The following is a 14601-nucleotide window of genomic DNA, read 5'->3' as shown; positions in this document are numbered from 1 at the left end:
CCCGCCCGCCAATGGGCGGAAGCGCCGAGCCAGCCTGCTCCCGCCCCCCGGCGCGCCCGAGCCAATCGGAAGGGGCGTGTGTGCGAGCGCAGGCAGGGAGGGGGTTCGCTCAGGACCCGGAGGCCCTGCTCGCAGGTCCCGGGGTCCCGGTGGTGGCCGGAGCGCTCGGTCCGCTTGTGGCCGGCGGGTGGACCCCTCCCTCCCTACGCGCGCGCCGGCCTCCCCTCCGTCTGCCCTCCTCGGCTTCCGCGCGGCGGCGGCGGTTCCTCTCCCTCCCCCAGCCCTGGCTCCGGGGGACCCCGCGATGCCGGTCCGCACAGAGTGTCCCCCGCCGGCCGGTGCCTCGGCCGCCTCCGCCGCCTCGCTCATCCCGCCGCCGCCTATCAACACGCAGCAGCCCGGCGTGGCCACCAGCCTGCTCTACAGCGGCTCCAAGTTCCGCGGCCACCAGAAGAGCAAGGGGAACTCGTACGACGTGGAGGTAGTGCTGCAGGTGAGCCGGCGGCCCGACCTCTCGAGACGTCCACGGACCGGGCCGCGCCGCCGCCCCCTCGGGCCCGCGGCCACGGACGGGCCTGCTGCCCGGGCCTGCCGGGGGCCCTCCGGCGCACCCCAACCCTGCGGGCCCGAGCTGGGGACCGGCCGCCTTTGATCCGGCCCTGCCTCCCCGTGGCTTGTCGCCCCAGCAACAGTCCTTCTTCCAGTCCGTCTCGGACCCCGTCCGGGAAACTCTCCAGGGATTCCCTCTGACTCTGGACGCTCCCAGGCCCGAGACGTGCCTGCTGCCTCCCACGTTTTCCTCGGTCCCATGAAGCACAGGCCGTGGGGCCCGCCTCCTCCTCCTGGGGTTTCCTCCTCGGCAGACTTCATCCGCCCTCTCCCTCCATCAGCCTGGGGACCTGAGGGCCCCTATCCCCCCCCCCGACTCCTGCCCCACTCCCTAGCCTGGGCTCTCACATCCTAGGTGGGCTCCTCACAATCTGTTATAAGCTGGTCTCCTAGCCCCCCAACCCATAGTCTTTTCCTGGCCCAGCCTCCTGACACTCCCTACTCCCCACCCTCTAGCCACTTCCAGTCCACTCCTGTTCTCCCCATCTGTCTGCCCAGACCTCCCCATCACCCTGTTCTCCTCCTTCCTGGCTCTAGGGGACCCTCTTACTGTATTTTTAACTTTGATCCACATGTGAGGACTTCCTCCTTAGTCTCTGATACTCGTGCTGGGAAATGTAACTCATCCACTTTTATTTCTCATATGGTATTTCCTCCCCGTGTCCTCCCACCTCCCCCTATTTGACCTGGATTTCTGAGAACCTGCTGCCAGCTCCTAATGGCTTTGGAACTTTAGCTTTACCTGTCCCGGCCCCTTCCTGCACTTCACTCCTGTCATGAGGATGGGAGCACACTTGACATTTCCTCCCAGCCCAAGGAGATCGGCAGTGGTTAATCCTCTTTCTTCTCTGCCTTGCTGGAAAACTGTTCCTCCTGTCTAGCTGCCCAGGCCTGCAGCAGGACCCACTTCCTCCTCCCTTTGCCCCTTTGTCTTCAGTCTGATACCTCACCTCCTAAGCTGTGCCCAAAAACCCCTCCAAACATTGTCCCCTCAAAGGTCTTCCAGAAGCTTTGATATTCTGTGTGAGGACAGAATGTAAGATGTAGATGTAAAATGTAGGGTCCTGTGTGAGGACAGAATTTTTCTTCTGCCCTTTGCTCTTTACTGATTTTAAATCTCAAACAGCCTCTCTTCTCAGCCTCTCTTTCTCCGACCTTAGACAACAGGGATATGTTTTGTCTCCACCAACTGCTGATCATTCATCTCCCTTTTTTTTATCTTACTGCTTTGTGGGAGTAAATCGTTTACTTTAGATCAAGAGAACTCCATCTCTGTTAATTGTGTCTCTGGTCTACAAACTGAAATTTCTAATATGAGCTATGATATTTATCGTAATTGAAAAGATGGGCATTACCTGGTGGTCTCATGGTTAGGATTTGGCGCTTTCACTACCGTGGCCCAGGTCCAGTCCTTACTCGGGGAACTGAGATCCTGTGAGCTGTGAGACAAGGCCAGGAAAAGAAAAGGGTCATGACTGAGTTATTTTAGGTCTCACCATTAGACGACCACTGTGGCAATCTTCCTTCTCTTCTGCTCCAAATGTGAGAATTTGAGTAGGAAGATACAGACTCTTTTACATTTTGCAGCTTATCATAAAATTCTAGAAGTGAGATGCCTGGTGTGGGTCATGTTTGGGATGATCTTGAGTTGGGCCCCTTGTTGAGTTTGATGGTGTCTAATGGGGTTGGGAACCAGTGGCGGGGCCGCCTGGTGTCACAGACAAGTCTTGGTTCCTGCAGCAGCTCCCCTCCCTGTCCTCAGTGTGTTGTTTCTGAATTCCTGCTGGTGCCAATTCCCTTGTGAACCGGTGGGAGTAGGGATCGAGTTGGTGCACAACTGGCAGGTCCCAGGGTGGCCAGAGCGACCTGGCCAGTGGCTGGAGGCCACTTGGAGTCAGCCATCTGCTGGCGGGGGTGGTGGTCACACCCAGGAACGCCGCCCTGCACCTGGATGGGTGAGCGTCTCACTGTCGTGGAGATAGTCTGGCCTGTGAGTTGCCCCATCAGCTGGTTTTTCAGCCACAGCTGGGTTCTTGGGCTCTGTCGTCTTAGAAACTTTTGACTTTTGTAACTCCATCTCTTTCCTGCTTTCTGTCTATTTTTCATAGGGGCTTTATTGAGGTATGATTCACCTGTCACACAAGTCACACATGTAAGGTATACAATTCAATAGTTTTTAGTGTGGTTCCAAAGCTGTGTGACTGCCACTGTAGTCTAATTTTAGAACATCTTCATTATCCCCAGAAAGAATCCTTAACTGCCACACCCCTCCAACACTTCTGTTGTTATTCAGTTGCTAAGTCATATTCGACTCTCTGTGACCTCATGGACTGCAGCACGCCAGGCTCCTCTGTCCTTCACTATCTTTCGGAGGTTGCTCAAACTCATGTCCGTTGAGTCAGTGATGTTATCTAACCATCTCATCCTCTGCCGCCCCTTTCTCCTCCTGCCCTCAATCTTTCACAGCATCGGGGTCTTTTCCAACGAGTCGGCTCTTCGCATCAGGTGGCCAAAGTATTGGAGCTTCATGCAGAATCTAGCTTGTCCCACTGAGCACAGTATTTTGAGGTTCATCCACATCACAGCAGGTGCCAGTGCTCCCTCCCTTTGTATTGTTGTGTCATAGTCCTAGTGACTCTGCAGCATTCTGTTCCTCTGTTGATGCATAGATGGGTGTTTGTGGGTGTTTCCCCTCTGGGGCTGTCATGAACATGCCACTGTGCGCATTCATGTGCAAGTTGTTATGTGGACATTGTCCGCATTTCTCCTGGGTGTCTCCCTACCAGTGGAATACTGGGTTGTATGGTGATTGTCTAACATTTAAGGAGCTGCCAGGCTGATTTCCAAAGTGGCTGCACCATTTTCCATCTCAACCAGCAGTGTCAGAGGCTCCAGTTTCTCCACGTCCCTGTCACACTTGTCACGGTCCCTCTTTTTGATTGTAGCCATCCCAGTGGGGGTGAGGTGGCATTTCTTGTGGTTCTGATTGAACTTCTCTGATGACTAACGATGGGCCTCTCTTCATGTACTTCTGGAGTGCTTTCGTTTCCCCTAAAATTCCAATTTAAAGAGTTCCTCAAATCTTTGTAAGGTTCTGACCTGGCGTTTTTTTTTTTTTTTTTAATGTTACTGTGACTACTCTCTTTCTCCTCTGCCATCCATGAAGCCAAGAGTGAAGTGAGGGCCGGGTCACTGTAGGAGGAATATTAGGAAGAGCAGCTGTTGGACACAGCTGTGCTTAGAGCATCTTCTTGCAGAGCCTTTACCTTGTTCTCTCTCACTGAGATGCTGGCTGATGGCTAGGTTGACCCTCTCTTGGTTCAAAAAGATCAATTTGGGCAGAGAGGGAGAGACACATGGTTGGATGGAGGCCAAACTGAAATTCTGATTCTCAAGCACGTGATAATCCATGCAAAATGTTAGCCAATTTAGTTGAGTTTTTAATGTTATTAGCAAGTATCCTTGCCACCTGATACCCTTTCCGGCAGCTGTGAAACCCAAACTGTATTGAATTTGGTGAGAATCGCATGCTTGAAACGGCTTCGGGGTCAAGCCGTGAGTCTTTGAACACAGCTCCCTTGCTGACCCCTGTAAGTTGAGGTTGGCTGCTCCATTTCGTCGGACACCCACGTCAGCAGGTGAGGACGTTTGCAGGGCTGCCATGGTTTTCAGGTGCGGACCTTTGTCCGTTGCACCAGACGATGGGGCCGCTCCAGCTTTGTGAAGCCGAGTGCTTTGCTGCTGACCTCGTCGGGCTGGCCAAGCTCACTGCAGCTTTGAAGCACCACTTTGGTGTTTGACTCATAGTGCATTGGAAGTTATCCGGTCCTCAGATCTGAGGAATGCAACAAACGTTCCTAGTTTTTTTCTTTTTTTAATATGTATCTATTTATGTGGCTACACCTGGTCTTCCTTGCTGGCATGCAGATCTTTAGTTGCAGCATGTGGGATCTAGTTCCCCTAGGAGGGATCAGAGGGATCGAACCTGGGCCCCCTGCATGGGGAGTGTGGCCCCTTGGTCACTGGACCACCAGGGGAGTCCCCCTAGTTTCTTAACATGAGGTCTCACTCAGCATTAAACATTCAGCTTGCTGCAGGACTGGGGAGACCCAGCTGTACCAGCCTCCAGGCTCCCTCACTCCCCGGCCTCCAAGGGGCCTCTGCGTGCCAGACATGCTTCCACTGTCCCCGGTGGACCCTGCATTTGTAACAAGGCTGTGTGTCCTGTCTTTTCAGCACGTGGACACGGGGAACTCTTACCTTTGCGGGTATCTGAAGATCAAAGGCCTTACTGAGGTAAGTGCTCTTCCCACAGGTGGGGGCCTGGTGGGGACAAAACGCTGGGACCCCGGGTGTGAAGGGCCAGTGAGCTCGACTCCTCAGGCCTGACTCAGGAGCCCCATATCTTGAGTGCAGTTATTATAAGGGAGCAGGAGCAGGCAGTGTGGACGTGTGCATTCACAGACATTAAAGTTTATAAACAGGTCACCATGTGACCAGCACTACTGATTTTACTTTAATCCTTTTTGAGGAAAACAAAAATATAATCAGAGCGTCGCTGCCGCCATCGTGGTCAGTTTCAGCTTCTGGAATGAGCAGCACCCCTCCGAGACCGTGGTCCTGGAGGTTCCTCCGGCAGAAGGAGCTGCTCCCTCCCTCAAGGCCAGCTTTTCAACCTTCAGAACTCAGGAATGTTACAGGCGAGAGAGAGCACCCTCTGTGTTCCCACTGGCGAGCAGGAGGGCCTGGCCACGCTGCTCATAGTGAGGGGCTGGTGGATGCCCTCGCCTCCTCCTGCCCCACAACCTTCACCTGTTTGTGTCAGCTGGCTTACCTGAGAGGTGAGGGCTCCAGGTGCCCGCTTCAGGTCCCAAGGGAACGCAGCATCAGTGATCGGGCAGCTCTGGGAGCTGCTGGGCCCCCCCGCAGTCGGGAAGCACTGCTTTCCGTCTCCCTGTCCCCCTGGTTCTCCCACTTTCCTGTCAGCTGTCTGAGAGTCTCCTGAGAATTCGGTTGTTGAGACAGACCTCTGGAAACATGTCACGTCAAGTCGAGGCAGCAAATGACAGCACGAGGAAGGACTCTCACCTGGGTCTGTGCTGTAGAAGACCCAGCAACAGAACACGCTCAACTCGCAGGCGGCCATACGTGTGTGTTGAGTGCAGAACAAAAACGTTGAACTTCGTAAGGAAACCAGCAGTCTGTGGTGTGGAATGGGGACCTGATTCCAAATGGTCACAGCGAGCTGCACACAGATGGTGGGCAGGACTAAAATCCCACAGACGGAAAGGCTGCGGATGGCCCCGTGGGGGCAGGTGGCCTGAATGCAGGGTAGCGCCCCAAGCCACCCAACAGCCGTGTTCCCAAGGTGGGGGGGCGGGTCGCTGCCAGCTCTTCCCCACCAGAGCCACCTTCGTCAGAGAGGGCTGTGCTTCCTGAGGGTCTGTCATCCTGCCCGAGTCTTCCAAGTCTTTGAATTCACCTTTTTTAAAACTTTTTAACTGAAATATAGTTCCCATAGCACAGAATTCACCCATTTAAGATGTACAACCTGAGACTTCGCTGGCAGTCCAGTAGTTAGGACACCACGCTTCCACTGCTGGGGCTTGGGTTCCGACCCTGATCAGGGAACTTAGATTCCATGTGCCGCGTGGTGTGGCAAAAAAAAGCAAACAGCTGTTTTTGTTTGCTTTTCCATTTATAGTTGTGGAAATAGCAGATATCTGACTTATTTTAATGTGATTGATCAGTCATGGTCTTCCTCATGTGTATGGAAATAGGGAAAACTAACTTTATGATTGGAAATGACTGGCCTCCTACCTGCCTTGAGTCACAAACATACAGTTTGGGAAGTTTGTTTGCCTTGTGGAAACTGAATCCCAGAATTGTGAAGAATGGGTGTCAAGTGATACTCTCTTTGCAGTCCCAGTCAGCCACCCACAGGGAGAGGGGTGTCTTTGGGGAGCCCAATGTAGGTGCCTGGGAGCCCAGCTGGGGGGTGTCAGAGCCACCACACGCTCCCCAGACAGTGCTGGGCACTCCTGAGGCTGTGCTGGGTTTACTTGGAACACAGGTGGTCACTCCACCAGACCCACAGACTCCTTACTGGTCAATCAAACGTTGATCTTCCAGAAGGTGGGTCTTCACGGAAAGCTGGACTCACCTCCAGGCAGGTGAGCCTAGAGCCATTGAGGGGAGGGGGTCCCAGCACAGTGGGCCCACACCTGGAGATGCTAGCCATGCCTGCCCTCCCTTTGTGACCCCCTCCCTCCTGGCTGTAGTCAGAGCTTGAATGTCCTTGCCCTGCCAGGGGTTTTATCTTTTGGGTTCCTTCTGTTCCTTCCTTCCTTCCTTCATTAGATATTTATTTTATTTAATTCTTAGAGTTTGTGTGTACCTAGTGGTCACCCTGGTAGGCTGCCTGGAACATTTTAGAGAGAGGTCAGTGCAGAATCAGTTGTTTAGGAAAACTCGTGACTTGAACATAAGCTTGTTCTTTATTACATAGTAGGACCACTTGATCATTCATCCTTCTCTCTCTTTGTGGACATCTTGATAAAATACAAAGATTCAAAACTCAGGAAGTCAGTATACTGTATAGCCGTTAATTTAACGTCTCAAGTCAGCTGCCAGCTTACAAAGCATTTTTTCCCTTAGCAGGCCTTTCTCAAATGGATTGCTGTAATTTGGTTTATACCTTTAAAAATCAGGTTTCCACTTAGGCAGTTTTGTCCTCTTTAATTTTTCTGCTCTGTCTGTGTCAGTATGTGTTTGAGGAACGCAGCACCAGCATTGGGGTGAAGGTTTCGGTTTTAGGGGGATGGCAGATCTGTAGTATTTCAAGTTCAGTGCTACGAGGGCAGCCTACCTCGGCGTGTGCAGTAAAGTGGTCGTGGCCTTCCTGGAAGCCTCAGGCCAGTGAGGCTGCAGTACCTGGTGGGGGCGCCCAGCCACCTGGCAGGCAAGCCGGGAGAAGTGGCAAAGCCTTGGGAATGGATTTAAACAGGTAGATGTTTAATGCTGAGCGAGAGGGGCCGATGGGTGTGAGGAAGAGAGCAGGTCTTCTGTGGTCCCAGGACATCAGGATGGTGACCTGTGCTCTGCCAGGTGGGGGTCGTCACCGCACCCCTGGGAATGACCCAGGCTGGTGGGCAGCGCTGAGGGGCTGCCTGGTGACATTGAGGGGTTGCCTGGTGGGTGGGTGGGAGGGTTTACCTGGTGGTAAACTTTTTACAGTGGTTACTTGTTCTTCCATTAACTTTTTCTGAGTCTTCTGTGCCTTTGTATGAGCAGAGGGACAAACAGCAGGGTTATTGCGAGTGTTAACATTTCAGGCACCCGGTCAGGATGACCACTCATTTGCTTTTCTGGTGGTTATGGTTTCCCAGGGCAGACATGGTCATCAGTGTTTCCCATCATGTAAGTTGTCTTAGCTCACGTGATAGAATTACACAGGTGCCTCACACATCAGGGTATTCTCCAGCCCCTTCCCTGCCCCTCGAACCTGAAGAGCTGGCACCCCGGGGACAGACTGAGCCAGTCTGAGAAGCGATGACCAGGCTGAGGCATGAAGATGGGGCTGTGATTTCATAGTCTCTCTGGGTGTTTTACTTGGAAAGTAAAACCTACCAAGTTACCATCTGCTCTGTATGCTAGAATATTCAGAAGTAACTTGTCCAAGTTCTTTTCTGAGCCATCAACACATCACAAGCGTGCCAAAGAAGGGTTCTCTGCTTCTGGCAAAGTCCCCAGAATCCAGGAGACACCCCACTCCCACCCCGGGCCCCTCAAGTCAGGCCCCCTCCTCGGCCGTGGGTGCTGCCGCACCTGGTTCTGGTCTGGGTGGTCGCCCATCAGTGTGGTCCTCTTTTCAAAGTTCTGGGGAGAAATTAAAACGAAGTTGGTTCGTTTCTTTGTGAAAAGTTAGAACGCCTGTTGGACATCTTGTTTGATATTTGCATTTTTGCCACAGGAGTACCCGACCCTCACGACCTTCTTCGAAGGAGAGATAATCAGCAGGAAGCACCCTTTCTTAACCCGCAAGTGGGACGCTGATGAGGACGTGGACCGGAAGCACTGGGTGAGTGCCTCGGCCCCGCCCCCGGGCCCGCGGCCCCGCCCAGCCCTCATCCTATGCTCTGCTTTCGGCTTTCAGGGCAAGTTTCTGGCTTTTTATCAGTATGCAAAATCGTTTAACTCAGACGACTTTGATTATGAAGAGCTGAAGAGTGGGGACTATGTCTTCATGAGGTGGAAGGTAAGGGGGCCCGGCCTCACCCTGTCTGGTCTGTGACCCCTCCCCCCACTCTGTGACCCCTCCCCCCGCTCTGTGATCCCCCTCCCCGTGATCCCTCCCCCTGCTCTGTGATCCCTCCCCCTGTTCTGTGACCCCTCCCCCTGTTGTGACCCCCCCTCTGATTCCCCCCCCACCGTGATCCCTCCCCCTGCTCTGTGACCCCGCCTCCCTCTGGCTTCACCTTCCACCCTGCAGGCTGGGTCTTCCTGAGGGTCCCATGGACTTGGGAGACCCCTCTTCTCAGCCCCTAAGTGAAGTGGCCTGCCCGGCCACCCTCTCGCCCGGACTGCGGGCCATCACAGTGCCCCTGGTCCCTCCAGCTCGGGATGGGGTGGGTTTCCATTCCGCCCCTGAGGAGTCTGTCGGATGGGCTCCCTCTGATTCTTCCTGAGCTAGGGCCGCAGGTACCAAGCTCAGGAGGTGAGTTTGTGAGCCTCCACCCACTTCCAAACCCAGGCCCACAGCCTGTGGGAAAAAGCTGTTTATTGTGAAATCTCGCCACTGTTTCTACAGATGAAGCCTGTAGCATCCTCTTTCCCAGGCTCTGTGCTGAAAACCGGGGCCGGGGCTTGGCCCAGACATGAGTCCCACCCCGGAGCCTGCTCCCGGCTCCGACCCTAGCAACCTTGAGATGTGCGGGCCGTGCTTGGTCTAGAACACACAGGTGGCACGCAGTTCACTGTCGCCTAGTGAGCCTGAGAGCCAGCTGCAAGGGGCAGGGAGGCCTGGGGGCCAGAGCCGCGATACTGACCCTCTGTGCGCATGCAGGAGCAGTTCCTGGTCCCAGACCACACGATCAAGGACATCAGTGGTGCTTCCTTTGCCGGCTTCTATTACATCTGCTTCCAGAAGTCAGCGGCCTCCATAGAGGGCTACTACTACCACAGGAGCTCAGAGTGGTAAGGACTGAGAGCTTGGCCACACTTCCTGAAGTGCTCACACCGGGGCTCCTTTGCCTCCCCAGAGCGGCGTAAATGGGTGCAAAGGTGAAGTTCTGGGTACAGGGGTTCACTGCTGAATGCTTTCAAGCAGCCCTATTTTCAGCTACGTTTATCTCAGTCTTAGGGGTCCTGTCTTCATTCCTCCCAGACTTAAGAGTGTGAGATCCCATGTGAACTCTGCTGTCAGCGGCCTTTCTGATTTTGTGCTCACCTTCCTGCTCGAAGTCGGTTGGTAACCAGGGCCCGTGGGCCTTATGGGCCTGCCTTCTGCCAAGGTGGTGGCCACGTGCTCCCGGGTGTGGCCTTTGCTGCTGTTGTGGGGCCTCTCATGGCTTTTTGAGCTTCTGTAGGTGCCCTGTCCACCTGAAGGGTGGCTGTGTCCTCAAATACCTGATTTCTTCTGCATGTTGAAGCTCTTTATTTCCTGTCAACTCTTGTATATTTTGAAGGTTCATGAAGGATGCTGCCCAGGGCTGACCAGCAGTGGCCAAGGGCCCAGGAGCTCCGTGCTACCCTGGCTTCTCTGAGAACAGACATTGTTGGGATTTCAACACCTGTTCAGTTTTCAAATGAGTTTTTAAAACTTTTCGTCTTCTCTTAAAATCGCCAGCTTTATTGAGAAGCAGCTCATGTGCCATCTAATCCCCTCATTAAAAGTGTAGAGTCCAGGGGGCCTTCATGTCAGCACGGTTTTGTCACTCGATTTCAGAATGTTTCCATTAGCAGAGAGGAAGCCTAGGAGCCCTAGGAGCTGTCACCCAGCTCCCCGCCCCCACCAGCTGCAGGCACCCCTAATCTGCTCTGAGTATAGGTTTGCCTGTTCTGAGCGCTTTACGAATGTGGGCTCGTGCACTGTTTGCCCTCTGGGTCTAGTCATTGTGTTTTGAAGACCCTGTATTGCCTGTTGAGTACATATCAGTCCTTCGTCTTTATTGTTGAGTGATTTTCCTGTCACGTGAATGGGCCACGTTATCTTCATCTGTTCATCGGTGGATGGACCTATGGCTCAACCCCACCTTCTGGTGCTGTGGATGTGGGTGTGCCCAAACCTGTCTGGGTCCTGCTTTCAGTTCCTTGGGGCACACGGCTGGGGCAGGTTGCTGGGTCATGGGTGAGTCTGCGGTCACTTCTTAGGGAACCGGATCCCACGGCATTTGCAGCTTCCCGCTCCTGCCAGGGATACACACGGTTCTGCTTCTCCTGTGTCCCCACATGCCCCCAGCACTCAGATGTCTTTGTGATGCTGGCTGGCCCGCCAGGAGAGGAGGGCTCTGCTCTGACGGCTAACATGACGTCCTTCCTTCAGGTGTTTGGGGGAGGGATGAGCCACTTTTCCTGTGCTGCACCTCACTCCTCTGTGGACAATTGAGGGAGCTGACAACCACACCATCCATGCTGGGTGTCCCCAAGTGGGGGCTGTCCCTGCCTGTTTCTCCTTCCCCTGTTTGGCTCCTGAGAGCACTCGTTACGGGGTTGTACTCCCCGCAGAGCCCCTGATGCTCTGGAGTCTCACAGCCATGTCCGGGGAGGAGGAAGATGGAGTTGCTGAGGTTGGGGGTGTGGCTGTGATGTCATCATTCCAAGCCCTCCAGATTCCGGGCAGATCAGGACGTGCCTGGGTCCCCTGGGAGCTCTGAGGGTCACACGACTTCGGAGGGAAGCAGGGTGGTGGAGCAGGCAGAGGGCCTGGTCTGCATCCTCCCCCAGAGGACCAGCCTTTCCTTGCCGGAGATAGGCTGTCGCTGGTTCAGTTCCCCTGAGGAAGCTGAGATGAGCTTGCATTTCATCTGGGCATGAGGTCTGCGGGCACCCGCGGGGTGGGTTCCACACTCTGTGTGGTTTTTAGGATGCTCTAACGCCTCCACCTCTCCTCCCGCAGGTATCAGTCCCTAAATCTCACTCACGTTCCAGAACACAGTGCCCCCATCTACGAATTCCGGTGACAGCGGCTCGGAACAATAACCAAACAAACTGAACTTGGCAAAAAAGAACTTTGCCGGGAAAACCGTGTACCTGCCAGAATCGGGAGAACGTGTGTTCCTGTTTCTTCACGAGCAGATTCGCATCGAAAGCATGAATGTCAGCCCGCAGCATCCGAGGAGCGGCCAGCCCGCAGGGCAGGTGGAGGGCGACCTCGGCTCCTCCTCCCTCCTTGTGAGGTTTGGTCGTGAGCTGTTTCTAGGCTGCCGTCAATGCACTTTTCCTTCCTGCACAGCTAACTTCTGTATCCCTGAGATGCACAGCCCTTGCTCCACCCCTGCCTCCAGCTGCGTAGGTCAACCCCAGCCCCTCTGGGCCTCGGTGCTCAGTGGTCCCCACCCAGGCCCCCTGCCCCCGGCTGCTTAGTCTGGTAAGTCAAGAGAAGGCAGAGCGCAGCTCCCACGTGCCCCTGGAGTTCCGTGCGGGGTGCAGGCCAAGTGGTCAGCGAGGGTGATCGAGCCAAGCTAGCCTATGGCCAGTGGGTCCCCTGGGCCTGCCGTTGGGACCACAGGGTTTGAGGCTTCCGGGTCCCTGGCAGGAACAGACTCCAGTCCTGCTCACTCAGCACGTTTGCTCCAAACTTTTGAACTTGAGGGCAATACTAAACTTTAAAAAAAAGAAAAGTTTTTTTATTACAAAATTATTTTTATGGTTCCTTTAGCAAGGACCCTATGGCAAATGCACAATTATTCAGATTACATTTTATCGTTTTCACATTGAAAACAGCAAATGTTGACTTAGTAATTTTTATATCTATATGTAAATGTATATTTAATCAGCCAGCAGTTTGAAACTGGTCACCTGGTGAGACGTTCTACAGCATTGCATCCATTCTAGTGCTAAACGTGAGGACCATTCTGGGGGCCAGTTTAGCACTTGTTCCTCCTCCTTTCTCTACTCAGAACAGCAGCGCTTCCCAGCAACCTCTCCCATCAGGCAGAAGGGACCGCTGCAGCTCAGCGGTGTTGGGGCACAGGAGAGGCTGAGCTTGAACACCCTCAAGTAACCCGAGGCTCACGTGCCAAAGTATGTGTGTGTGCGTGCACAGGCGTGCGCGGCTGTTTTGTTTTGTTTAAATGTTTAGAGAGCTTCATGTGGCATCCGCTACAGCCCCCATACGCGGCAAGGCCTGGGGGCGCGGTTGGTGACTTCTGGTGATCTATAGACTCACTCGAAACCCCGGGAGGGAAAGCTTTAACTGAGAGGTAGTGTTGTCATAACCCACAGGAGCGGAAGTGGTGCGAGGGACAGGTCCAGGGCGGAGGGAGAAGGCACCAAGCCCTCTGGTCTAGGTGAGCAGGAGGCGGGTCTCTTAGTCTCAGAAACCTTTATCGAAGTACGTGCTGTATGTTGCTGAGATTGCATGTCAGAAGCCTTAAGGAGAAGTGTTGGGAAGGTGGCTGCAGCAGAAGGATGGCTCACGTCCGTCTCTAGAGATGAGTCAGAAACATCTTGATTTTAGAGCTGGCTGGCAGCACGGGGGCCGGGTGGCGCAGGCTCCCTTTACCCGCCCCCAAGTTCTCAGCGAGTAACCAGCGCCTGCATTTTGCCAGCTCCTTGAAGGGTTCAGGTACCCCTGAGGGAGAGGTGCCCCATCCCCGCCTCCCGGAGCTGGTCGGGGCCCATGTGTGTGGCTGTGAGTGGGCAGCCAATGGGCTAGACAGGGTGTCGGCATGTTGCTGCTGCTCGGCGGCCTGAGTGGGCCGGGCTCTGCTGTGGGCTGACTTCCTTGCTGAGCCAGGGGTCAAATGCAGTGGTGTTTGGGGATGAAGATGTGGTACGTTTGCCAGCTCTTTGGGACACACCTGTGATGAAGGTTGGTTCTCGTAAAATCCCGACTGTCAGGGGTGCAGAACCAGGGGTTTCCATATCCCCCGAGGAACCCCCAGACCCTCCACCCTTAGTTCCCGGGGGAGCTTGGATCGTCACCCCAGCTGTGGTCACTCTTTCCCGAGCCTCCTCAGTAATCCACGCACCTCTGGTTTTACGTGCAATGCTTCTGGTGGACACTTGTTCCATCACAGAGAAACCAGTGCGGGTGCAGGCTCCCCGCCGCCTCCCCTCCCCACTCAGGACCCAGTTCCTGCTCCTCTGCTCTGCTCCGCACGCCCAGCCCGCCTCTGCCCAGAGCCACCCCTCCCACCCATCGCCCTCTCCAGCTCCACGTGTCTCACCTGTGGACGACTGGACTGAGCGGCGCCTCCTGTGCAGTGCTGGTTCCGTGGGTGACGTGCACAGCAGACTCCAGGGGGCAGAGGGGCTTTTCAATGTCTTTTGCTTTCAGAAACAGGGAGTTTATATTCTAAGGCCTTGAAATGATTTTGTTTTTCCTCATAAAATAGTCAGATAAGCTAATTTTTAAAAAATGCCATTGAGTATGTGCATTGTGGTTTAAAATTACTAACGAGTTCTGGGAAAGAAAAGTAATATTTGATTTTGAATCTTAAATGTTTTTAAAAATTAGATTTGAATGGGCAAAAGGATGAGTATTTTGTTTCTCTGGGGAGGATATGTGGAAAGGGTGTGAGGGTTTGGGATGGGAGAAGTATTTTGCAGAGCTATCAATGTCCAAATAATTTTTAAAAAGTAATAAAGGTATTTAAGCTTCGAGTCTGCCCTATTTCTAAATCAAGACAATTCTGGTGGATTTTCTACCTTCCAGTTCAGGAAAGTGCAGGTTCCATCTCTGGTCAGGAACCAAGATCCCCACATGCCTCGGGGCAACTAAGCCTGGGTGCCACAACTGCTGAGCCACAGCAAGGAGCCTGGGCGCTG

At 54.0% G+C, this 14601-nt stretch overlaps 1 protein-coding gene across 1 annotated transcript; it reads left to right on the top strand.

Annotated features, from left to right (window-relative positions):
* The first annotated feature begins 40 nt into the window (after nucleotides 1-40).
* On the top strand, nucleotides 41-14446 carry GID4 (GID complex subunit 4 homolog). Its single transcript, XM_043904050.1, has 6 exons — nucleotides 41-493; nucleotides 4846-4905; nucleotides 8582-8689; nucleotides 8765-8866; nucleotides 9674-9804; nucleotides 11726-14446. Exons 1-6 carry the CDS (start codon nucleotides 305-307, stop codon nucleotides 11787-11789), a joined length of 654 nt encoding a protein of 217 aa, XP_043759985.1. The 5' UTR covers nucleotides 41-304; the 3' UTR covers nucleotides 11790-14446.
* Nucleotides 14447-14601: the final 155 nt, after the last annotated feature.

This window comes from Cervus elaphus, chromosome 5 (assembly GCF_910594005.1).
Source record: "Cervus elaphus chromosome 5, mCerEla1.1, whole genome shotgun sequence".
Lineage (NCBI taxonomy): Eukaryota > Metazoa > Chordata > Mammalia > Artiodactyla > Cervidae > Cervus > Cervus elaphus.
Note: the sequence above shows the minus strand (reverse complement) of the source record. Positions and strands in the feature narration are given on the sequence as shown.